General features: G+C 42.5%; 2 protein-coding genes across 5 annotated transcripts in view; both read left to right on the plus strand.

Annotated features, from left to right (window-relative positions):
- Positions 1-24,438, plus strand: part of prkcaa (protein kinase C, alpha, a) — a 153,396-nt gene that overhangs the window by 64,978 nt on the left and 63,980 nt on the right. The gene's annotated exons all lie outside the window — the stretch shown is intronic.
- On the plus strand, positions 262-22,571 carry LOC146708088 (uncharacterized). Its single transcript, XM_085460701.1, has 2 exons — positions 262-2,325; positions 22,491-22,571. The coding sequence occupies exons 1-2, from the start codon at positions 763-765 to the stop codon at positions 22,569-22,571; spliced, it is 1,644 nt and encodes a 547-aa protein (XP_085316827.1). The 5' UTR covers positions 262-762.

Here is a 24,438-nt window from a genome sequence, read left to right on the forward strand (position 1 = left end):
TAATATTTAATACAAGGTCTTTAAGGTAAGATGGAGCCTGATTGTTCAAGGATAATGATTGGTTCAATTCTGGATTTCTGAGAATGCTGCAGCATTTTGGGTCAACCGAAGGAGTTTTTAGGACATCCTGGTAATAAGAAATTACAGTAGTCCAGCCTAGAAGTGACAAATCAATGAACTAGCTGTCATGGTCCTGGGCCATGTTGGCCCAGTGTTCTTAGTTTCCTTGTATGTTTATGTTTTATTCCACGCTTCCCCTGCCCATCATGTCTAAGTTCTCCCCGTGCTCTCTCTTCCCCCTGTGTGCCCTCTATGTATTTATGAGCCCTCGTCCCCTTTCGTGTTTATTCCATGTCTCCCCTGCCCGTTACGTTGGTGTTCTACTCGTGCTCTCTCTCCTCTGTACTTCCTGTTTCACCTCTCCCGTCAGTGTTCAGTTCACCCCGCCCTGTCTCGTTATGATTATCAGTGTCACCTGTGTTCCCCGTGTGTTCCCACTCCCCTCGTTAACCCTCTGTGTATTTCTGTCTGCGTCTCCCTCTGTTCAGCGTGACGTCGTCCCTCTTGCTGTGTGGATCTCCCTGTGTGTCTCTCTGTGAGTTCTTAGTTTATGGTTTCCCAGTTTGGTTTAGTTTATATGTCTGTTCTGCCAGCGAATAAAGCTGAGTTTTGAGTTCATTCCCTCGTGCCTGTGAGTCCTGCATTTTGGGTCCTACTCCTGCCTGCCGCACAGCGATTCATGACAGTACGACGTCACCAGATATGGACCCAGCAGCACTCAACCCACCAGAAGAACTGCGTCTGGACATTATCTACTCCGTGGAAAAACTCCTGCATCTGTGGCTCGAACATGAGGGAAAGGAATTTCGCCGCGCCGTGGAAACCAAACTACAGCGTTTAATCTCTGGTCTTCCCTGGCTACTCAGTGCGCTCCACCCACTCGAACAGGACTTAATCCGCAACGAGCTCCACCTTCATCCCCCAGCTGCTACTACCCACCTGCCTGAAGGGCCGGATGCGGAGCCGCTCGGCCCGTCAGAGCCATCATCAAAAAAGAAACGGCATTCACGCCGCCGACGCGCCACCCCACAGCCGGACATTCGGCCTTCTAATTCACCTTCTGTGCTGCCAGAAGCTCCGTCGGCTCCCTCGCTGCTACTTCCAGCTCAGTTAGCTCCCTCGCCGCCACCCGCAGCTCAGTTAGCTCCCTCGCCGCCACCCGCAGCTCAGTTAGCTCCCTCGCCGCCACCCGCAGCTCAGTCTCCTGTGTCCCCGCTAGCTCAGCCATTAACTCCACCACACGCTCCATTTTCACCTCTACCATCGCTTCAGTCATCAGTTCGGTCTGCCACTCAGTCGCCCTTAGCTCCATCATCCACACTACCACCTGTTTCTCTTCCACCACAACCGTCACTACACCCAGCCACTCAGGCTGCTACTCAGTCAGTCATTCAACCCATAGCCCTGCCGTTACCATACCCTGTAGCTGAGCCACTAGCCGTCCGACCCACAGCCACTTCAGCCACTCCTTCACCCGTTACACCTCCACTACAACCATCACTGCAGTCTCCAGTGTCCCCAGTGCAGTCTCCAGTGTCCCCAGTGCAGTCTCCTGCAGCCCTGCTGTCCCCAGTGCAGCCTCCTTTAGCACAGTCACCCACTCAACCACCAGCACCACAACCGTCACTACCTCTAGTTCATTCCCCTGTGAAGTCATTAACTCCACCACCTACTCCACTCTCACCACCACCGTTACTACAGACATCAGTTCAGTCCCCTGTGCAGTCATTTACTTCTCCACCGTTAGCAGCTCAGGTCCCCGTGTGTCCAGCAGCTCAGGTCCCCGTGTGTCCAGCAGCTCAGGTCCCCGTGTGTCCAGCAGCTCAGCTCGCACCTGAACCTTTGGCCCAGTTCCCCGTAGCAGTGCGGTTTTTTAGCCAGCTTAACATTGAGCCCGGGGTCCCTATCCTCTCTGGCTCTACATCAGCTCCTGCTGGAAGCTCGGATGAGCTCATCCAGGACTCCGTGGCTCCCACGCCGCCATCTACCTCGTCCGCTGGGGGTTCCAGTGAGCCCGGCCAGCACCTCCTCGTCTCCGCTGGAGGGTCCGAGGGGCCCGTTCAGCCTCCTGTCTCCGCTGGAGGGTCCGAGGGGCCCGTTCAGCCTCCTGTCTCCGCTGGAGGGTCCGAGGGGCCCGTTCAGCCTCCTGTCTCCGCTGGAGGGCCCGAGGAGCCTGTCCAGCCGCCATCTGCGACCGCCTCGTCAGAGCCTTCGTCTGCCTCTGCAACCTCGCCTGGCCCGGCCTCAGAGCCTTCGTCTGCCTCTGCAACCTCCTCAGAGCCTTCGTCTGCTGCAGCCTCCTCAGAGCCTTCGTCTGCTGCAGCCTCAGCCTGTGCTTCGCCTGGTCCCGTCTCGACTGGTCCTGTGCCCACCGGGCCTCGGCCAGTACGCCTGACACTGGGGAGCCGCCGCCGTCGCCTTCCGCACGGCCGGCCCCCGGACCGCCTTCTCCTGGGTGGCCGCCGTCGCCTTCCGCACGGCCGGCCCCCGGACCAGCGCTGTCATCGTCGCCGCCGCCTCCCGCGCGGTCGGCCTCCTGAACTGCTCCGTCGTCTCCTTCACCGCCGCCGTTGCCTTGCGCACGGCCGGCCTCCTGAACGGTTTCCACGTCGCCGCCATTGCCTTGCGCACGGCCGGCCTCCTGAACGGTTTCCACGTCGCCGCCGTTGCCTTGCGCACGGCCGGCCTCCTGAACTGTTTCCACGTCTCCGCCGTTGCCTTGCGCACGGTCGGCCCCCTGAACTGCTCTGTGTTTGGGTTATTTTCTTGGGCTCCGGTGTTTGCTGTGCTCTTCTTTTGTTTTCTGTTCCGAGCCCTCCGTCCTGGGCCCCCGCCGCCCGCCCTGGGTTGTTTTCTGTTTGGTTTTGTTTTTCTGTGTTTGGGCTGTCTGGAGCCAGCCCTTGAGGGGGGGGTACTGTCATGGTCCTGGGCCATGTTGGCCCAGTGTTCTTAGTTTCCTTGTATGTTTATGTTTTATTCCACGCTTCCCCTGCCCATCATGTCTAAGTTCTCCCCGTGCTCTCTCTTCCCCCTGTGTGCCCTCTATGTATTTATGAGCCCTCGTCCCCTTTCGTGTTTATTCCATGTCTCCCCTGCCCGTTACGTTGGTGTTCTACTCGTGCTCTCTCTCCTCTGTACTTCCTGTTTCACCTCTCCCGTCAGTGTTCAGTTCACCCCGCCCTGTCTCGTTATGATTATCAGTGTCACCTGTGTTCCCCGTGTGTTCCCACTCCCCTCGTTAACCCTCTGTGTATTTCTGTCTGCGTCTCCCTCTGTTCAGCGTGACGTCGTCCCTCTTGCTGTGTGGATCTCCCTGTGTGTCTCTCTGTGAGTTCTTAGTTTATGGTTTCCCAGTTTGGTTTAGTTTATATGTCTGTTCTGCCAGCGAATAAAGCTGAGTTTTGAGTTCATTCCCTCGTGCCTGTGAGTCCTGCATTTTGGGTCCTACTCCTGCCTGCCGCACAGCGATTCATGACACTAGCCTTTCAGTGTCACTCTGGGACTTCAATTTCAGAGATATTGTGCAAATGCAAGAAAGCAGTCCTACGTAACTGTTTTATATGCACATTGAAGAAAATATCCTGATCAAAAATTACTCCCAATATTCCTCACAGTGTTTCTGTAGGCCAAGGTAATGGCATGCTTTTACTTAAATGCCACTATATTTATCATAGTTACTCCTGCTCTTAAGGTAATTGTAAAAGATATTGTATACTTACCTAACAGAACGGCTCCTAAGAGGGGTCCTAATACACAGAAATCCACTGCAATAAAAGAAGGTGTTACTTAGAACACCGTGACTATGAATTATTCTGATCCGTTTGTTCATGCAGCGAAGTGCGTGACTCTGTAATTCTACAATTTAAGGAAAAAACATTACCACCAAAGACCAAATCCTTTAAAACTGCATGCTGTCTTTTCCCTTATCAGAATACTTGGTGCTTCTTTTTCATATACATTTCTGTGCACTTACAGTAGCACTACTGTTGCCAGGGGCAACCACACATATTACATGGCTTTCTGCCTCCTAGGCGTGCAATCCAGGAAGGCAATAACTCCCATAGCCAGCAAATATCCCAAAGATCTGCTGTATCTAGGCTACCTGCATTTTATGACTCATGTCTATGTTTTATAACTCCCTTCCTGGAAGAAACAAAGTGCGCACTAAGGTGCCCAACTAGTTCTTTTTAGTAGCAAACGCGTTGTTAGTGTTTAGCCTTGAATTGATGGGGCAGTATAACCATGAATGCATTCCTCACAGCAACAGCTGCAGGGTGTGTTTTAAGGGTACGGCAGGCTGCAGATAGGATTATACTTACCATCAGCCAGGTAGAGTATTCAGATAATCTACTACAGTATAGCCAGTGGTATTATATGAGATTAAATTTGAGAGTTCTGTCTATAAAGAAATAACCAAAACTGAATTCACCTACCAGCTTGAAAGAGGTTAGCTAAAGAAGATTTGATTTCAGGCCACAGGCTTACTGATCAAATGGCTAAATTAGTTCCAAGCTGATACTCGATTTGGTGTGGGCACAACACAGGACACCTTCATAGTTCAAGGGTTCATGTGTTGACCAATCGCAGTGTTTAGATAGCAGTCATGGGGGCTTACATAATGTTGAGTAAGTGATTTCTACCGTCTGGTTAATTGGTGTATAATACACAAATGGAAAGTGGTGAGGTATCAGGTGTAAGCAAATTCCAGGCTGGTATCAATAAGACAGATTAAAGCACTTAGTTTAACTAAATGTTTCAGTATGACTGACTGGTGTAATTTTACCAGCAGCTCAAGTAATTTTGTTGCCTTACAAGACAAGACCATCAATAATGCAAGCGCTCTTCGTTTCACTACAGGGGCTCAGCAGATGAAACTGAGAGGCTGATGTTGCTGCATCATTGATGTCTACTTAACCAGAGCAGCACATATGACCCCGGGGCAATTTGTAAATCTTTTTGTGCTGATTGCCCCTCTTCTTACCTACACAGACACACGCATTTAGACACCTAGCCCCTTGGGGTAATTCAGTGCACAGATAGCTGTGACAGAGTAACATAGTTAGGCTGTAGCGCAGTGCCCTTTATGTCTCATTTGCTTGGAAACAGACAGAACTGACCTGAGGGTTACATTGCAGCCAGGCAGAGTGTTTTTTAAAAAAAACATTTTACACGGAACCAACGATCCCGTAAGGGTCGAGAAGGAATGCACGTACACGATATCCCCCTGTTTCACTTTTAATCACCATACCTGTATAGGAAAATGTAAGTCACAAAAGAATGTTTAGCTAGAAGGTGTTACCAGCCCTTTGTTGGGGTTAATATGGGCTAATGTTTAAAATGACAGATCACACAGGAGAAGATTTTGGCAGAATCAAGTGGGTGGGTGAAAAGAGGTGTTGTGGTTACAAGGCTTGGGACACACAATGTCTCATTACAAGGACTCTGCTTGGGAATTGAAAACAAGATTAAACTGGAGTGGAGCTAAATTGCATCATCTGTGCCACAGGCATCTTGGGTTGTCACAGGCAATGGAACCTTTCATCTGTATTTTTAGTCCATTTCCTTCCAGCAAGGGTGCTGGCCATCTCTTTTAGACAGGCCTGTTCTGGCCCAGCAGTTGCCATTTCACCATTCAGCCAGCTACTGGTGCAAAGATGTGAATCCATTGTAAATTCACTTAAACACATCTTCTGAGTGGCAGAGAGGGGGAAACTGTGGACTAAAGGCGAGCTTGAGATGGAAATGTTGCAAAAATATCCAAACTGGCAGGGATAAAAGTATTTGGAAGTTTAAAAAGCATATCTGTTCCTTCCCCTTCCAAGCAACGAGTGAAAGGCAAGACCCAAGGCTCGAAGTGGTGGATGTGCAACAAGTGAGCACAGAAACAGTATAGGAGCAATCAAATGCTGCATAGCAAGTGTAGATCAGGTGGCTTGAATGCAGTTTGTCGAATCATAGCGGTGACTGTTATGTGGCATGGTTGAAGTGGCACAGTTGGGTATTTGTAGAAGCTTTTAGTGTGACAAATTAAAGCTGATGAGACTTTGCGCTGCCTCGGGTCACCTGTCTTCAATTGCAATTAAGCAGATACCTCAGACACACCACTCAGAATTAGAGAGAGATAGAGTCAGTCTGACCTGTCGCCACTGTCGTCACTCCCAACAACTGGTCAGACTGACACAGACTGGGATGGTGAAGGGTGGTAAGAGGGATTGCACAGGTCAGTGTAGCAGTGTTTAAATTTCTAACATAGACCTTTCACTTTTAGATAAAACTGACCCTCCAAATTAGGATTGGACAAAGATTTGAACTTTAGGTGAAATATGCGATTAGCTTTATTTAAAAGTCCCCAAATCCAAACAAAAAAAATCAGTCTCCCACTCCTTACTGAACTGAATCCCAGCACATGTTTTTTATCACACGTCCCTGTGCAAACCTCGGCACATACACTGCTTCCAAAGGGACACGGTCACAAGGAAACTTGATGCTGATTAGTTGTGCTTACTGAACTGAATTTATTATGGTGTGTGGATGCTGACATGTCCTGCAGACCTCTTCGGGCTGCGCTGCTGTAGCAAAATGAGATTATTATAGACTCAAACATGCCTGCAAACACACAAGATGTGCAGATAAAGTCACACTGTCATAAATGCCAGATAGTATTATGTCTTTGGCCGGTTATTGGAGTGGGCACATGTGAGGAGAAGCATCACAGCTACTCATTTCCTTTCACAGGGAATAAGAGAATGTACTCTGCTCACACAGTGTGTCCAGTGAAGTTTGACCTCTCTCACCATGCTGTAGTCGTTACCATGGATCAGCCCCACGACTCGAGCGAGGTGTTCGGAAATGCTGCTGGCTGCGAAGTCACTCTCGGCTTGCAGATTGTAAACTTTGTCATCTGAAATTTGCACGACAGCCAGTAGCAATGAGACTGCAGCAGATGAGAAATCAGAGAAGTAGGAAAGTGTGAGGCTTCTGCCTGCAAAGACAAATCACTGTTGGACCATAATAGTTGAAACATTCAGAAACTAGTGGTCCAATATATATCAACAATACAGGATAGAGTTTACTCTGAAGGCAATTCAAACCCTCTGTTTAAGACTGTACAGTGAGAATTCGTACTGCTGTAAAACCCCGTGGAATCCCATAATAGAATTGGAGGTACGAGGGTGTTGGTACCAATATGTAACCAACTCTCTAGGGAGCACGGGTTGGCAGGCAGAATTTAGGAGAGAGAAAAGATGGGCGGATAGAGAAACGGAAAAGAGAGATGATATCTCTATAATAAAGCAGACAGTACACCATGAAGCTCTGTGAAAATGCCAAGCCCACTCCAAGATTTGATTTTAAGGTCTGTTTGGAGTAATTTACTACTACATACTTCTCTATTTGAAAGATGCACTGGATATATATCTGCTGGAGGATGCTTTGCTTCTTGCTGTCTTCTCCGCAGAATTTATTTTATTTAAAACAAACAAACAAACAAACAAATTGCTGTTAAAAAAGGCAAAAGATACTACATGTTAAGGAATGGGTTATTATACTTGATTTAATTACATCAAAATGAGTGCCATGATTAAATTGTGTTCAATCAGCACGATTTAATCCAGTTTTTCGAGCGTAGAGCAAATAGGCATGCTAAGATCCAGGATGCGTCTTTTCTGTATGCTGCTGGTGGTGCATTTAAAGGAGGCTGTTGATATGCAGTCCCTCACAGTGTTGACCATTTGCCATAGATGAATGTTTGTTGGCTATGCCTTGGTGCGGGTTCTTTATCTGGTAGAAGAGAGGCTCATAAACTTTGTCAGCTTGGACCTGAAAAGGAATTAAGTCTCCTGAGGGGATGCAAGCTAATATAAACAAATATGTGGGCTTACAGAAACACAATGTTATTCTCATTGATACTATAAGTGTATATAAAAGTTTTATTGTCCTCATAACTCAAAATGCTATTTACACTTCAAGCTTTTCTTTCTGAACACAGCCATATACAGATTGTTCCGAGTTCCCATGGTCTTTGCTATGAGAGTTTATAGAGCTGAAGAGAGGATCTCAGCAGGTCTACAACTGCCTCTCACTCCAGATTTATGCATCAGAGACACTGCATAAAAAGTGAGTTGACATAATACTCTTTCAACACTGCACCGTGCGTGCCCTTTTATTTCAGACAAAAAACTTTTAACTTCAACATAAGCGTAGACATGTGAGACATGTGGGAGGTTAATGTGAATCTGGTAGCGTTTGGTAAAGGTCAGATGTGACTGTCAGTGTGTGCAGATGCGTTCCAGATATTGGATGCTCCTGCTAAGACATGATGCATGCCAGCAATATAAATTCGTTATATTTAGTAAGAGGGAGACGCATTCAAATGCTTTGATTTGTATGATGTGAGTCACATTATCGTTAGCCTTGTCTGCCGAATGCTCAAATAATAAGAGCTATTAAATTCTAGCTTCAGGGCTCTCAGATTGTCATCTGTGCAAAGAGTAAATAGCTTGAATGTTACACAGCAGCAAAAGGATACAAAGTGAGCAGCACTGTTTTCGTTACAGATCACAATAAAATATGTGAAAATAATGAAAAGAGGAATATAAATGTTTTCTTTCGCTGTATTTGTGTTGCTTAAGTGAAAACTCAAGAGCAAGTAAATGTATTACAGTTTGATTCTTCACGAAAGAAGATTAATTGAAAATCTGGTCTTTCAAGTAGGTACAATGCTTCTGTTAAGTTCAGTAATTCTTAGACACATAGTCTTAGCTGGAATTGTGTATTGTGCAGAGGGCCACAGATGACTTAAGTAAATGTTCTGAACCGTGGAGTCACAGACCTAAATCTTAATATTTATCTGTTCAAAAATGCTAAGTGATTTAGGCGTGCCATATCTGGATTAAATGCCATCTGATGTGGTCATGTCTTAAATGATATATCCATATGTTGGATCAGATATGAGTGTACTTATGTTTCTGCCAAATGTGGCTTAATTTTGTTCTTTTAAGATGAAGCTTAAGTTCATTTGATGTCTATTTCTTCAATGAGTACTGACTGCAAGTTTGTACAGTTGTAAGGAAAAAGAGACTTTAGGTTTGCATCTTAAGAAATATCAGTCAGTGCTTCCACTATTGAATGATGGGTGAAGTGATAGATGAGAGTCCCCTGGGCTGCCTGCTGATGGTATTTATACTCTCTGGGATCCTAATGAACGGATCGGGAGTCTCTCATGTTAATGGTCTGTGACGTGCCTGTCTAAAAAGAGGTTTGATCTAGGGTTTGCTGGGGGGAGGTGGTGCAGAAGGGTGTAAGTACCCAAGTGCCTTTGAGCTAGGTGCTGTTGCATATCTTCCTATTGCAACATTGGTGAGGCATTGAATTTCCACTGTTGCGGGATAAACTGGGTCTAAACTCAGAAATCCTCTGTTGTCATCCGCTTGACCTTTCAACACAGGCAGCTGTCGATGAACTATTTCAAAGACTGATGCTTGACAGTGAATGCAGACTATTTGTCACAGCTCACACCTACACTGTTTTTCACACATCCTGCACACACACGCACACACAAACAGTAAGGAATGGTTAAAAGAAACTTTTATTTTCTGTGTGGTGAATCAAAGAGGCATTTTAGCTGACGTATAACTGATGTTTGGGATAACTCAAACCGTATGAACAAATGTCTGTGAAGGTTCTCAGTCATCCAGGTCATCGTAGTCTAAGGAGCTTGGAAAGAAAGGCGTCTGGACTTCTTTAAGTTGCTTGAAGACGTTTCACCTCTCATCCATTAACTGAAGGAGCTTCTCGGATGAGAGGTGAAACGTCTTCAAGCAACTTAAAGAAGTCCAGACGCCTTTCTTTCCAAGCTCCTTAGACCATATGAACAAATAAAAACAAAAGAATGGGGCATGCAATTCTTCAAAGGGTGGTTAAATTTAACTGTTAGCCTTTCTGGAGTTTTACCAACCTGCAAGTACAGTTTCTCCGTGTTCCCCTAGATCTGAGTTTCATGGGTGAATCAGTGTGAGGGATGCATGGAATCACAACTCACAGAATGTACATATTGGACGATATATATATTAAGTCAAGTAGGACAAACACTCAGTTTATTAGTTATACCTTGCTAATACTTTACCTTATAGAAATTGAGACTCATCAGAGCAGGTGTGATTCTGTGTGAATTGTATCCTCAGTTCATATTAGTGGTACAAGATGTGGTCTTCTACTGCTTCATCATTCAATGTGTTGTGTGTTCAGAGATGCTCTTCTGCATATCTCTGTGGTTATTTGAGTTACTGCTGCTGTTGTGTTGGTGTGAAGCAGTCTTGGTATTCTTCCCTGACATCAACAAGACATTTTCACCCAGAAAATTGCCACTCACAGCACATTTTTTCTTTTTCTCACCTTTCTCTTTAACCGTAGAGATGGCTGTGGGGGAAAACCCTAATAGATCAGCAGTTTCTGAAATACTCAGACCAACTCGTCCGGCACCAACAACCACGCCAAGTTTAAAGTCACTTAAATCACTTTTGTTCCCCATTAAGCAATAGTATCGACCATGTCTACTGGGTTGTTGCCATCTGAATGGCTGATTACATCAGAAAAAGTGTATTTGCATATTCATTCTGGATTTCTCAATTTCGGTTAAGGAACACATATTATTGTAAAATGTGAGAGCACAAATTATCATTCAAAGAATCAGTTTTTAGAGTTTATGACATATATATGTTCATAAAGGATCTTTAAAGTAGTAGATTTTTTGTAATAGAAATACATTATTTAGATGCTAATATGTCTTTTAAATAAGAGCCTGTACTACAGGTAGCGCACAGATTGTTATTCACCACATGCAAACCCAAGCATGCAAACCGTTTGCACTTTTTAATGAGATGTTCAGACATAACATATGTGAGAAAGTGACAGCTAACACTTTAAAGTAGCTGAACAGGAAGTTTATAGTGAAGCAACGGAAGAGATAATGTCTCATCCTTCGCCCTTTGCCTAACATTGAAATTTTTCTATATTACCATAGATAATATTTTTAGACTGTCTTCAAAGAAGTTGGTTTGTTTTTATAATAAAACGGTTTTTATTCCCTCTTTTCTATGTATTTATTGACTTTTTTAAGTTTTAATTTTATGAGTGACTCATTTTTATCATATTTTCCTGTCGGATTAATTGCAGATTTTATGCCACATTTGTACTGGTGTTTTAAATTTGTCTTTTCTTTTTGGGTTTTCACAGTTTTTCACTTTTTGGGTTTTCTTTAAGTCTCTTTAAGTTTCATTATTTTTTTCATTATTTTGAAGAAGAAAAAGAACATTTGGCCAACAGCATCTATCTAGAAGTCAAAGCTGTAAAGGTTTCCATAGGTGAACTTGTGGAGAGATCATTAACGGTTGTTTGCAGCTGCACACAACTGAGGTGTTGGTTGGTTGTCGGCTTTGTACATGCTTTGAACCACAAACATCCCCAGGTGAAAAATGTGGGTTGGCAGGGACCTGTTGTTGGGCTTCATGGTTAAAAACATTTTATAGTCTTGGCTTTCCTGCCACACGATACTGTGTTCCCTGCACTCACAGCTCTTTTGTTCTTTTTTATAAAGAGACCTTTTTTTAAAGTTTAATTAACAAATAGTGTTAGTTAGGCTAATAAACAATTATGTTAAATAAAGGACATTACAGGTAATGATCAATAATAGTAATAATAATATTTTTATATCCTTATATAAAAATATTCTGCTAGATAGGCTGAGACACTGGGTGGGTATATCAGGGGCTGCTTTGGACTGGTTTGAATCCTATTTGCATGAACGATCCTTTTCTGTGGCTACCTCTAAGTACAGTTCCTCTTCTACTTTTCTTGCCTATGGTGTGCCACAAGGTTCAGTTTTGGGGCCTTTATTGTTCTTGCTGTATTTACTTCCTCTTCCTCCTTTATTGAGCACTTTTAAGGACATTTCGTATCACTGCTATGCAGATGATATTCAGTTATATATCTCCTTTAAGCCCCGTGATGTTTCCAAGCTACAGATTTTGCATAAGTGCATAGACTCCATTAGAGGTTGGATGGCTGGAAACTTTCTTCAACTAAATGAGGAGAAGACTGAAGTCCTTGTTTGTGCTCCTAAAAATTTTGTACCTACTGTTATGGAAAACTTGGGTCCACTTGCTGCATTTGCCAAACCGTCTATCAGGAACCTCGGTGTTACTATTGACTCAGCTCCTACTTTGGATGCTCATGTATAATCTCTGGTTCGCTCCTGTTTTTATCACTTGAGAAACATTGCTAAGCTGAGTCCCATTGTATCACGCTCCGAATTAGAAATTGTCATTCATGCATTTGTTTCATCTCGTCTGGAATATTGTAATTCTTTTGTTACTTGTTTATGTAAAGCCTCTTTGGAGCAGCTGCAAGTTGTTCAGAACGCTGCTGCAAAGCTTCTGACCAAGTCCTCCAAGTATTCCCATGTCACACCCCTGCTGATTCAGCTGCACTGGCTCCCCGTTATATTCAGAATCCACTTTACGGTTTTGACCTTGACTTTCAGGGCTCTGCATGGACAAGCACCAACATATATAAGTGAACTTTTACATCCATACATTCCCAGCAGGTCCCTGAGGTCATGTGACCAGGGCTTGGTGGTTGTCCAACACACGAGGCTGAAAACAAGAGGTGACAGAGCTTTTGTAACTGTGGCCCCCAGATTGTGGAACTCTCTCCCTTTGAGCCTGAGATCTGTGGACTCTGTGGTCGCTTTTAAAAAACAGCTAAAAACTCATCTTTTTAAACTTGCTTTTGGTTGATTTTTGTTTTTTTATGTTTTAGCTTCTGTGGAGCACTTTGTGATTTTTATCTTGAAAGGTGCTATATAAATAAAATTTTACTTACTTATGAATCAGTGACATTTAAAGACTTCCTGCTTCCTCTTCACATTGAGGAGATATAGTGTTAACAAGGTGCAGCTTCAGTTTGCATCTCAGTGGATCTGTTCAGTTTGTTAACTGCATACAAAGCAGTCCACAGAACAGTCCACTGAGAGAGAGACACACTGCCTTATGTGACACTTTAATTGTAGTTTAAACAACACAGAATTGCACAGTATAACACTGTTCTCACTGCAGTGATGTTCTTTGGTATCTTTCATTGGATTTTTTATGCCTCTAATATTTTTTTAATCCTCTATTGTAGAAGTGAAAGCAACAACCTTCAAGTCATGTCTAAAAACCACCAAGCTTCCTTTAGTAAACACAAGCAACACAGAAAAGTCAATACACAAATCTATGTCTTGCATATTAATAACTATATTCAAGACACTGGGGATTCACTGGCTTTCACAAAACTTAGTGGTCCCTGTTTGTTTGTTTTGATGGGAAACGCAGCTTATTGTCAGGGTTTCTGGGTCGTTGACCCAGTATTTTCAGTTCATGTTCACTGTTTATCCTCTGTACGTTCCACTTCCTGTTTTGTGTTAACGTTACTCTGTGTGCATTATATTCTAGTTCTTATTCCATGCATCGTTAGTTCAATTGTGTTCAACTGCTCACTCACCTGTCACCTATCAGTCATTGTTCAGCCAGTGTATTTAAGTCCTCAGTTCTCTCCTGGTCGGCGTCGCGTCATTGATGTTGTCTATGCCCCATGTTTGCCTTCCAAGTTCAGATCAGTCAGCCATTTATTCAGTCAGTCAGCCAGCCATCTCCTGTTTTCGTCATTCGTCCCTCACAATAAACACCCTGAATCTTCACCGTGAGTCCTGCGTTTGAGTCCTTTTCTCCACATCCACTCAGCAACCCCTGACACTTATAAGAATTTATGTCCCTTTGACCTCAGACACACACACACACACACACACACACACACACACACACACACACACACACACACACACACACACACACACACACACACACACACACACAGCCTCTAAAACGTAAACATATGGATGCAATTTTTTTCCATAATGCACAAGTACACACTGACTTTTATGCATAAGCAAACACTTGGAAATTTTCAAAGCACACGCTTACTAACACATTCCATCAGTAGCCACTTTCACACAGTGTGTTCAAGGCTACCTCTGATTTTGGAGTGCCAGCATGATACCTAAAAGTGCAGAGTGGACTCACACATGAGCAAAGGCGTGCAATGACTTCCTAATTAGTTGATTTCTTAGTTGTATCATTTCAAAGTTCCTGTGTGTTTTGTTTAGATTAAGTGTCTGATACCCAATTGTGTTCCAACTGTTCTAAGTATGACTGATAGCCAGCATATTGGAGACTTGGGACTGCTCATGACCCTCTGTCAGCTCAGTGCATAGTTTTCGCAGGAAATGACTGTAAATATAAAAACAAACAAAAAAGTCACTATTGGTTTTACCTACTGCTTGTGTCAGGCTTGTCCCCCAAAATGAGAATTTTACACTGATTTCTTGTCTTTGAGGCATTTACTGCTATTTTTTAATTTCAAACTGAAAATCATTTCTTAGAGACCTCATGTCATTGTGAGACTGGAAATCTATAGTTCTTAATATAATCTTAATTTTTCATCACCTGTTTTTGCCATCTTGTGATGGTTGAGGGGATTGTGTGGCTCGGTGAGCCCCGGAGCTATGTTGTCAGTGGTTTTTGTTCGTGGTAGGGTCTCCTAAAGCAAATTTGACTTTTGTAACCCGGTCCTTTGCACCGTTGCAGCTACAGCTGGTTTGAAGACAGGACTGTCTGATTCGGTTGGATTTACTGCCGTTTCAATGATATAACAATAAAGAAGGTCAGAGATTAACAGATTATACGGAAGTAGATGTTGCTACAGTTTGAAAAAATGAACTTTGTTTTGACTTCCTCTCCTTCAGAGTCAGTGCTGATGTTGTGGTATTGTCTGAGTGGTGACATCTATGTTGCAAAATAGTGCAATGGCTATTTGCGCCGTAACCGTGAGCATAAATACATGTGGGTGTTTGACGATGTTACTGGCAGTCAGCAAAGCGACCGACACAGCAGGTATACTGGAGCCTTTAGACTGCTGCATCCGCAACCCAGACTCAAATGCTCAGTAGAAAAGGAATGGATGGATGGATACCCTGGAAGCCAGGTTATTATATTAATGTGTTGTAATCTGTACAAGGTGAGTGATTGGAAACTGCATTCAGAGTAGATTGACTCTACTGCCCGGTGTATAATTGTAAAGGCGTGTCTTTTTTTGATATCTTGTCAAACAGGAAGGCAAGCTATAGTTGTACTGCATGCCACTGCTAGATATAAGAATAAGAAGCCAGGGAGGGTGTTAAAGTTGGACTTAGACTGAGATTGGACCAGTTAGACTGAGACCTGAAGCTGAAACAGCAGCAGGTCTGAAGCTCAGAGCCAGAAATAGAACGATAGAAGTTGCAGATAGGTCAAGCCGGCTCTCTCCGTCTCCTGCATCTCAAGAGACTGCGATATAGTTCTCTGCACTTATGTGTGGTCCAGATAAACCACAGCTGACAATAAGCATTTAAAGTTTATTTCATGTGTCTGGACGTTGTGGCTGGTATGGGTGTGGTAATTTTATCTTGTATATGATGAATCACTTATCTCATGACACCATGAAGATGATCTTATGTAATATAAGTGATTATTGTACAAACTGCTTGTAGTAAACAAAAATGCTGAATCGAGCTGAATAATACATTCAAGCTTCGTCTCCATTCATTCGATGTTGACAGCTTCATTTGAAGGAACACGGACTCACTAATTAACCATCATTATTATATTCATTGCTGATAATGGATTCATTTTCTAACACTTTAAAATGAATGCCATTTATATAATATAAAGCTAATATTTTATGCATTATACTGTATCACAAGCAAAAAAAATGTCTTGGAGCCATTGCCGCCCCTCATCTGAAGTTAAAAATATGCTTTTATAGACTTGTTCTGGCCTTATATAGGGAAGCCTGTTTCCGCCACTGAGATTAAAAAAAAAAAAAAAAAAAGTATCCATAACTCAAAATTTCGAGTTATTTTATTGAAATTTCGACTTGTTAACTTGTAAAATTTTGAGAAAAGTAGCTCGAAATTTTGACTTCCTTTTCTAAAAATTTTGAGTTAATAACTCGAAATTTCGAGTTAGCGCTGCCAATCAGTAATATACGTGAATGACGTCATTTCCTTGTTACCTGGAAGCTGAAGCCCTCAGCTACAAATGCTACAGCTAAGCTACCACTATTACAGCCAGTCATGAATACACAAATTTCTGATTATTTTCAGCGTGGCTTCACAAATGATGAAATCCTTGTGTTATTAGCTGAATCACATGGCGTTACTATCAGCAAGCGTACTCTCAAAAGCGCCAATTTGTTGCGATCCGGTTTTGAGTGCGCATTCCACGTAGATTACTGATTGGCAGAGCTAACTCAAAATTTCGAGTTAATAGGTCAAAATTTTGAGAAAATAACTTGAAATTTCGAGAAAGATAACTAAATTTCGAGTTATGAATACTCTTATTTATGTTGGACTTTGGAAAAGCAGATTTTAAAGTTTTGAAGTTTTAGGTTATACTAATAGGAATTTAGAGAAGCACCTTAAATTCTCTACATTCTGTAAAAATAAAACATCTTTCCCCATGAAAATATGTTTCACAGTGGGCTGTGTGGCATGTTTGATGAATTCCTGGACTTCCTGGTGTTGTGTACTGCCAAAGAACAGAAAGAAGAATGTCATTCGATTTCTCCAGTCATTTATTAAACTCATGCACAAACACATTTAAACAAAGCTGCAGACACTAAATGGATTTTAAAGACAAAAGATAACTTTTATGGAGTTTCCTGCAATCCAAACCACAAAGCAAAGAGCGCAGAAAGCAGAGTTGAACAGCCAAGCTACTGGCCCTGTCAGCTGGCTCATTATAGTGAAAAAAGACTCTGCCAAGACTTTGGCTATTAGATAACTTTTTGGAACACATCTTGTGAAGTTCTTTTAATTATTAAGTACCTGACAGATGGCCTGTGGCCGATAAGCCAATTTATTCTGGCTTTTGGCATTTGCAACATGACCAAATGAACCAGCAGGTCCTCTTTTTTTAAAATCGTTTCCCTTTTTTTCCTACCTGGACCGTCTTGGAGGAAGGGTTAGCATAGAAGGGAGTAAACAGTGCAGTCATCTTCTAGGCGAAGTGACAGCTGTGACAGCCCCCGCCCTCCCTTCCTCTTCTGACCTTGTGGATGTCATGCACAGCATGTGTGCACGGCTCTACCAATGAGCCAGCTCCTGCAAACGAACACATCTCTATAGACCCATGTGTGCGGGGTAGCTGGGACTTCAGCTTTCTCCAGCTGTGAAAAGGCAAGCAGAAAAACTTGTTCATAGGGCTCTAAGGCCAGAGCTGTAAACTCTGTTCAGTCTGTCTCACTTTAGGTTTTTCTCTAAAGGGACCGTTTATGTAAAGCACGTCCATGAAACAGTAACAGTGTTGTCTGCCTTCTTGCAGTTTAATAGCCCTTGGATGTTGTTATATTTCCCTCTTCCAGGCTATTTATTCACTGCAACAAGTGTTAACTGCAAATAATCATCACTAGATATCTGATTTGCAGCGGGGGACTCACACATGTCATAATGATACTTTAGGAGAGAGTTTAACAGCTGTTATTATTATTATGTTATTAAGAGGGAGTTGACATTTACTGAAAACCTTAATCAACACGTGGACTCTATTCCTTATCAATTCCTTTTATCAATTTCTGTTTTTAAAGTACTTTATGTAAATTTGTCTTTTGAGTTTTTGAAACGCTTTAGTCCTGATGTCTAAAAAATCTGGATTTTATACACAGTGAAAATTAAGATCTCAATATGACTCCTTTTTTTTCCTGTGGCCAGATTTTATTTTATTTATGCTCCAGATACTTTGATGAGACTCTCAAATCATTCTAAGAGCTGAATTTTAATGTGGTAAAATCTAATATGCTCTGAAGACATCAACTGATTGAATAACTTGACAGTAAACAAGTTTGTCAAATCACATTTTTACATTTTTTAAATCACACTTTCTTGTGCTAACGCATCTTTTCAGAAAATAAAACGTTGGGGTTACGTGCACATATTTCTCATCTTGAACTCATTGAACCTGGTGATTAGTATCTTCAGTGAGTCCAAGGTATACACTTCCATGAGCTTCAAGCAACAGACCCAACAGGACAGTTGGACGGTTGGACTCAGTTGACGCTTGCATTATGAAAATGCCTTTTCTCCATTGCATCAACAAACTCAATAAAGGCCAGCATGTAGAGACTGATCTGATATAGAACCATCATAAACCACTGAGGTATACCACATGAGACACCGCAGTTTTTCTCACAGTGATTCTGCAAATGATCAGCAGACATCAAAAACATATATCAGTTAAAAAGACAGACGAGAGAGACAGCAACTCTGCACGATGGGGGTCATAACTCTGTTACATAATGACGGAAATAAGAAGTTTAACGAACAGGTTCCTGAAGATGTGACAACTTATCGGCATATTGTCCAAGAGTGACCATAAAAATAGCACCAGTACTAAAGAGAGAAGTGCTGTGATAGGTGTCGTTAATTTAAAGCTTGTCAGAATGGCAACTTCAGACAGCAGTTAAAAATTTCAGCTGTTATTTGGGAGCAGACAGATGTGTTACCAGATAGCACACTGTGAGGAAAACCCCCTCTGAGCTGCAGCAGCAACCTGCCCTCCCTCTCAGCACTGAGTAGCTTAGTGAAAGGCCAAGAGGAGTCAGGGTGGTGATTTGTAGGCTAAAAATAGTAGCCTTGCCTAGTCTAATGTCTGGATAAATGATAGCTTCAGTTTGTTCTCATCAAAATCTCTCCTCATATTAGTAACCGCTCAGTTATAAACGTCAGGGTGAGGATGTTCAATAGACACTACGTGTTCACAAAGTTTGTGTTTGTGTTTACATTCTGGGGAAATAAAGTCATGGCTGTCATTGCTCATAATCGGCCTTTAAATGATTCTCCAAGTATTTTAAACGTCGCTGTGTCTCATTTTTTTGAGCGTAATGAATGAGTGTCGCAGTTTTTCTGATACAGTTTTTTTTTTTTTTAGGAGAGGAGGTGATTAACATGATGTAAAATATAATTAAATGCTGAAGGCCACAGTGACAGAATTAGGTGACACAGTAACACAGACTGCTTATGTTGATTATATGTCATTATCGTGCTGTGAAAGAGCTCTGACAATGACTTTTTGAAAATTAGTTATGAGAGCGGAGGAGAGTGCTGTTTGAAATTTAAAAAGGGGGTCAGAAATTAAGCAGAAAATCTCAGTTCAACGCATTAGAGTGATTACTTCTTAAGTTACAGTAGATTAATGTATGTAATCGACATGCATTTCATTCTAGACTGCAGATAGCATTAGGTGAATCCCCAAAAGAAAAAAACAATAAAAAGTAGAAAATAACAAGTCAAAAACTGGGTAAAGCAGGAGCATCCTGCCAACTCCAATTTAAATGTCATCCCTCAGTGAGCGTACACTGTTAGTTGAGTGAGTGAGCAGCTGGAGGTGAGACAGTTCTGCTGTTTTCAATAATCATCCGATGCTAAATATCAGGAATATTTACCTGCATTTTCAATCCTAAAGGGAACAGATGGCAAAAAAGATAATTGAAGGAAAGATGTGACAGAGCTCATGATCTGTGTGTCTCATGTCACCCCCACTCCTGCTCACTGGCTGCAAATGTCACACCAGGTGGATCTCTTTTGACTCTGTGGGATACAGTTGGACAGCATTAACCACACAGCCTCTTTGATGATTGCTCAGCCCATATTTTTCCACACAACTCAATAAAAAGAATAAAACCATCAGTCGTGTTTTGATTGTGAATACCTTGTTTTTTCATTGCCTGAAACTGATTGTGAATTACAAAACACAGTTTCAGTGTAGACTGGAGCCTCTCTTGTTAGTGTCTGCTGCATTGGAGGTGAGTACACTGCCAGGTCAGAGACAAGAAAGCAGTTAGGCTTTAACTCAGTGTGTCAATATGCACTTAAGCAACCGAATTAGAGTCCTACTTTTGCAATAATGTGAATTTTTCAATTCGATTTCACAAGTGTTTGAAAAGAGATTATTTGTGTTGGTGAAATACGTTTACACTAATAGTTTATTTGTAAAATTCAGTCACATGTTGATAGGAAGGAGTGTATCTCATTGATACTACTTTTGTTTTCCTCTGTCGAGATAAGCCCACACTAATATTGAGGTCTGAGGTCTGGGGAGGCTAATTGATGACTGATGGTGTTACATTGTGTGGTTTGAATTTACTGCCATAGCAGTTTGTTTGGGATCTTTGTCAAGCTGGAAAAAATAAGCCATTACAAAGTGGCAATGGTGGATCAAATTCTGATGGCACTTTTCTGTGTTCATAATTCCATCAGTCTTGAAAAGATCTCAAAAATCACAGGTTGAAATGTGGCCCCAAATCTTGACTGACCCTCCACCGTGTTTTAGAGATGCCTGGAGACACTCTTGTCCCGCTCTTCTGACCTCCTCTGTACGTACTGATTGGACTTGAAAATGTAAAACTTCATAAGATCTTTTGCCAATGATTTTCAGTCCAGTCCTTGTGGACTTATTCATACTTGCTCTTTCCCCCTTGTTTGTTTGTTTGTTTTTTTAAGCTTTTTTTTTAAGGCATGATTCATATCTCAGTGTTTACTGTTTCAGCTGCAAGCAGAATGAAAATGAATAAGAAAGCAGCCAATGTCCAAAGAAAAACTTTGAAGTTACTTAAGAGAATCTTGAGCAAAGAGTACTACTACTCAAGATTAGGGATGGATATCGTTTAGGTTTTATCTGATACCAGTATCAAACCGGTACTTTTGAAACGGTGCCGGTGCTTAACCGGTGCTCGAACCGGTGCTTAAAGAATGGAGAACACAAACTTTGTCCAAAAACCTCTCATGTTTAGCTGTTTTCCATTTTTTTTTTCTTTGGTCATTTTAGCCTTTTTGGCCAGGGTGAAGGGAGTATCTGCCATCAAACAAGAAGACAGCAGCATGTAACTACGACGGTGTTTGCTAGTTCACTTTACATGCATTAATTTAATAACATGGTTAGCTTTCACACGAACAACATTAAGCTACTCACACAGAGAAGAACGGCTGCTGCCGCCATCAAAATCCGTCATCATATCTGCTACACTGGCAGGGCTAGGGACCAGGACTCTACTCTTCGGGTTTTTGGGGGATGTTGCTAACTCCGGGTCCGATAACAGGCAACCCACCCGCAGTAGATGTGCTTGGTGTGAGGTCTCGATACCGGTACCCATCCCTACTCAAGATTGATGCATCGGAGAGCAACTTGGGATTAGTATCTTGCCCAAGGATACTTGGCATGCAGACTGCAGGAGCCAGGGATCAAACCCCCAACCTTCCGATCAGTAGGTGACCTGAGCTACAGCCACCCCCAAAAAGAAAGTCTGGCTCTTTGGAAGCAAAATATAAAGAAATGAAAGGTGACTCAAGACTGTTGCGCAGCACTGTGCATATATTCTAGACTTCTCCTGAAGCCTTGACATTAACGCTGCGCTCTGACAGTAGAAGAAGGTTTTGTTTACATACTGTGATGATTGAGGGAGGGAACAAGGGTTTGATTTTAGGCTCTCAATACTTTGACATCAGCCGCCCATGTTGATAACATGGGTGGAGAGTCTAGGATGACCCCAGTCTTTAACATTATCCCCTTCTGCCCGCCCCTTCCTCTCCTGCCGGGAAACCCCTGTTCAGTTTCACCCTGCCAAGCTGTTCATTAACAGGAGAGTCTGGCTAATTAGCCGACATCACTGCGCTGACCCCCCATGCTTCTGTTTTCATTACTGTCTGTTGGCTGCTTTGGGTCTTTTGATCAGCCCTCTGCTCTGTGTCTTTTTTTATCCATGGCCTCGTATGCAAATCTGCCTGACACACTACTAAAGGGCAAATGCTAAAATGTTTTTAAAGATACAAGGATATATTAAAGAACAACACAACACTAATTCAAAACAAAATGAAAGCATACCTTGGCGTAAATTGTTCTGGTATATTTTCCATCCATAGCATAGGAAAAGCTGGCTTTTGATTAAAAGCACAGACTAATGAGATAAAAGTGTGTGTTTTAAGCTCGTTAGTAATGTTCGTGTACTTTCTCTTAAGAAAGAATAAAACTGATGATAAAATAACTGTCTCCTATTTTTTGCTCTGCACAATCATAAAGTGCAGTCGGAGTGTTAATGTGTCTCTGCTGTTGTTTTTAAGAGAACACCAGATTGTGCCCATCCCTTTTTAACAGCTCCACTGGTGCACACATGTTGTCACAAACTGTGCACACATGTCTTTTAATAGCTTTGGGAGCTAAGCACACCAAACTGGAAATAATTCTAGAGAATTCTGCTTTGCATCTAATGCATTTCTGCTGATGTAAAATCGCCCTGTCTGTGCATAGGACATCTGGGAAATCCTGTTGGCCCTCATGTTACCAAGGGGCATCCTTCACACTACATCATCCAGTCACTACGTGCTGTAACACCACCTGGCTGTGGGCTGCCATCGCGGTCTTCCTCTGCTGAGCCTAGTGATTGAGTTCGTCGTTGCTTTCGTTGTTACACTCTGCTTCCCCTGCTGTTCTGGCAAAGCAGCGCCACCCAGTCTGTCTTGAATTTCCCATTAAGACCCAATTAGGCTGTAATAGGGGATAGAAGCCACAGGAGTAAACCCTTCTGTCCCGCAGCTTTCAGAAAGAATGCGTTAATGGACAGCCTAGTGTGTGCAGTAATGTGTAGTCAGGTACACTCATTTACAGGTTTCATTTTCTGCACCATTACGACTCGCCCTAGTGAATCTTTAAATGGAACTTTGCAAACCAAGCACAGCAGACAGAGTAAACCTACCAGGCTGGATGCCGATAACAGTTTGTTTAGGCTCATGTGTTTAGCTACAAGTGGTTCGACATGAGATATATATTTATTCATAACAGCCAGCATCACTCATCCATTAGCCTTGCTCCTTGGCATTGTCCTAGGGAAGGAAGTGTTTTCCTTTTGCTTATCTTCACTTTTGAAATGAAATTTTGTGCAGACTTGAACTGCTGGATGTACTGTATCTGTGTGAAATTTAATACATTAATTTCCTTCTCATTATTGTAGTAACTACTGTCATAAGGTAGTGTTATTACAAAATCCATCCATCCATTCTGAGCCTGTCCTACCTGCCACTGGGCGATTGGGCAGTCTGCCAGTCTATCGCAGACTCTCAGACACTTTAGCATTACCGATTAACCTAACTCTACTCACCCAAAGAGAACCCACACAGACATAGGGAGAAGATGCAAGCTCCACGCAGAAAGGCTTTGGACAGATGGTGAACCTTACTGTAAAGCAACAGTGCTAACCCCAGCACTATCATGCTTTTTACAAAATACCTGCAAAATTGATAATAATCCTCTTTAGCGGTACTCGAACATAATGCTAGTAGCCTAGTGTTAGGTTACTTTAGCATCAGTGTAAGCAACACATCTGTACATTTACAAACGTGCCATCTCTAACACTGGTTTACCATTTCTTAGACCATTTTCATTCAGTGCAGCTCTAAACTTTTCAAGAAATTGAGCTGCAAAGACCCGATGCAGTTACATAGGACATCAAACAGTCTTTAAGCCGCCAGCTCCCTAGTACAAAGTGCTAACTTGGACAAACATGTATTTATTTGTCTTTTTGTTCTGAGTGTTTTCCATTATCTGGAAACATTAAGCCATGGTTCACCCTTTGAAAAGCTGATGTGAAATACACAATTGATGTGCAGCTGAATGTTTGTCCTAGTTGCCATCACTCATTCATGCCGTAGATGAGGGAATAAAGCAAAAGGGGAAAACAAGAGGATTATCCTTCAGGATCAGCTGTGTGTGGGTGGATGTGAGTAAGTACTGCAAGTGCAGTCTCCCTCTCTCCCTCTTTCACTCTCTCCACTCATGTCTGTCAACCCCTCTGTTATCCTTGTGTGTCCTTGGGTAACATGCTAACTACTGACCTGTAGTCAGTGTGTTGGGGGTAACTAAGTATATGGTGTCGAGGTCGCAAAGCTCCTGTATCAGATTTACTCTCAATGCTGAATATGTTGTATTCCACACCCCCATATAGATTGTTAATTTCTCCTTACTTGAGTGTTTCACACATGAAAATGTTGGTAAACTTTGCTGTTTGTGTGAGCTGTTACCCCAAAGTTAGTCATCCAAGCCCAAACTGTGATTGTCCATCTAAAAAATAAATTAATTCGTTAAACAAAAAAACAAAACAAGGAAAAATGAACCCTTCAACATGTAATTTTCCTGTAAATCATAATTTATTTTTAGATAAATAACATATGTCTTCACAAATTTAGCACTTACAGCAGTGTAG

Source organism: Copadichromis virginalis, linkage group LG6 (assembly GCF_057382275.1).
Source record: "Copadichromis virginalis isolate Kocher_CV1m ecotype Utaka linkage group LG6, C_Virginalis_male_GT1.1, whole genome shotgun sequence".
Classification (NCBI taxonomy): domain Eukaryota; kingdom Metazoa; phylum Chordata; class Actinopteri; order Cichliformes; family Cichlidae; genus Copadichromis; species Copadichromis virginalis.

What these genes read in the sequence shown, in the direction of transcription:
- LOC146708088 (XM_085460701.1), top strand. Translation starts at nt 763, where the DNA reads ATGGACCCAGCAGCACTCAACCCACCAGAAGAACTGCGTCTGGACATT. An exon ending in CAGAGCCTTCGTCTGCCTCT is followed by an intron (nt 2,326 to 22,490) that starts GCAACCTCCTCA and finishes GTCTGTGCATAG; the next exon opens with GACATCTGGGAAATCCTGTT.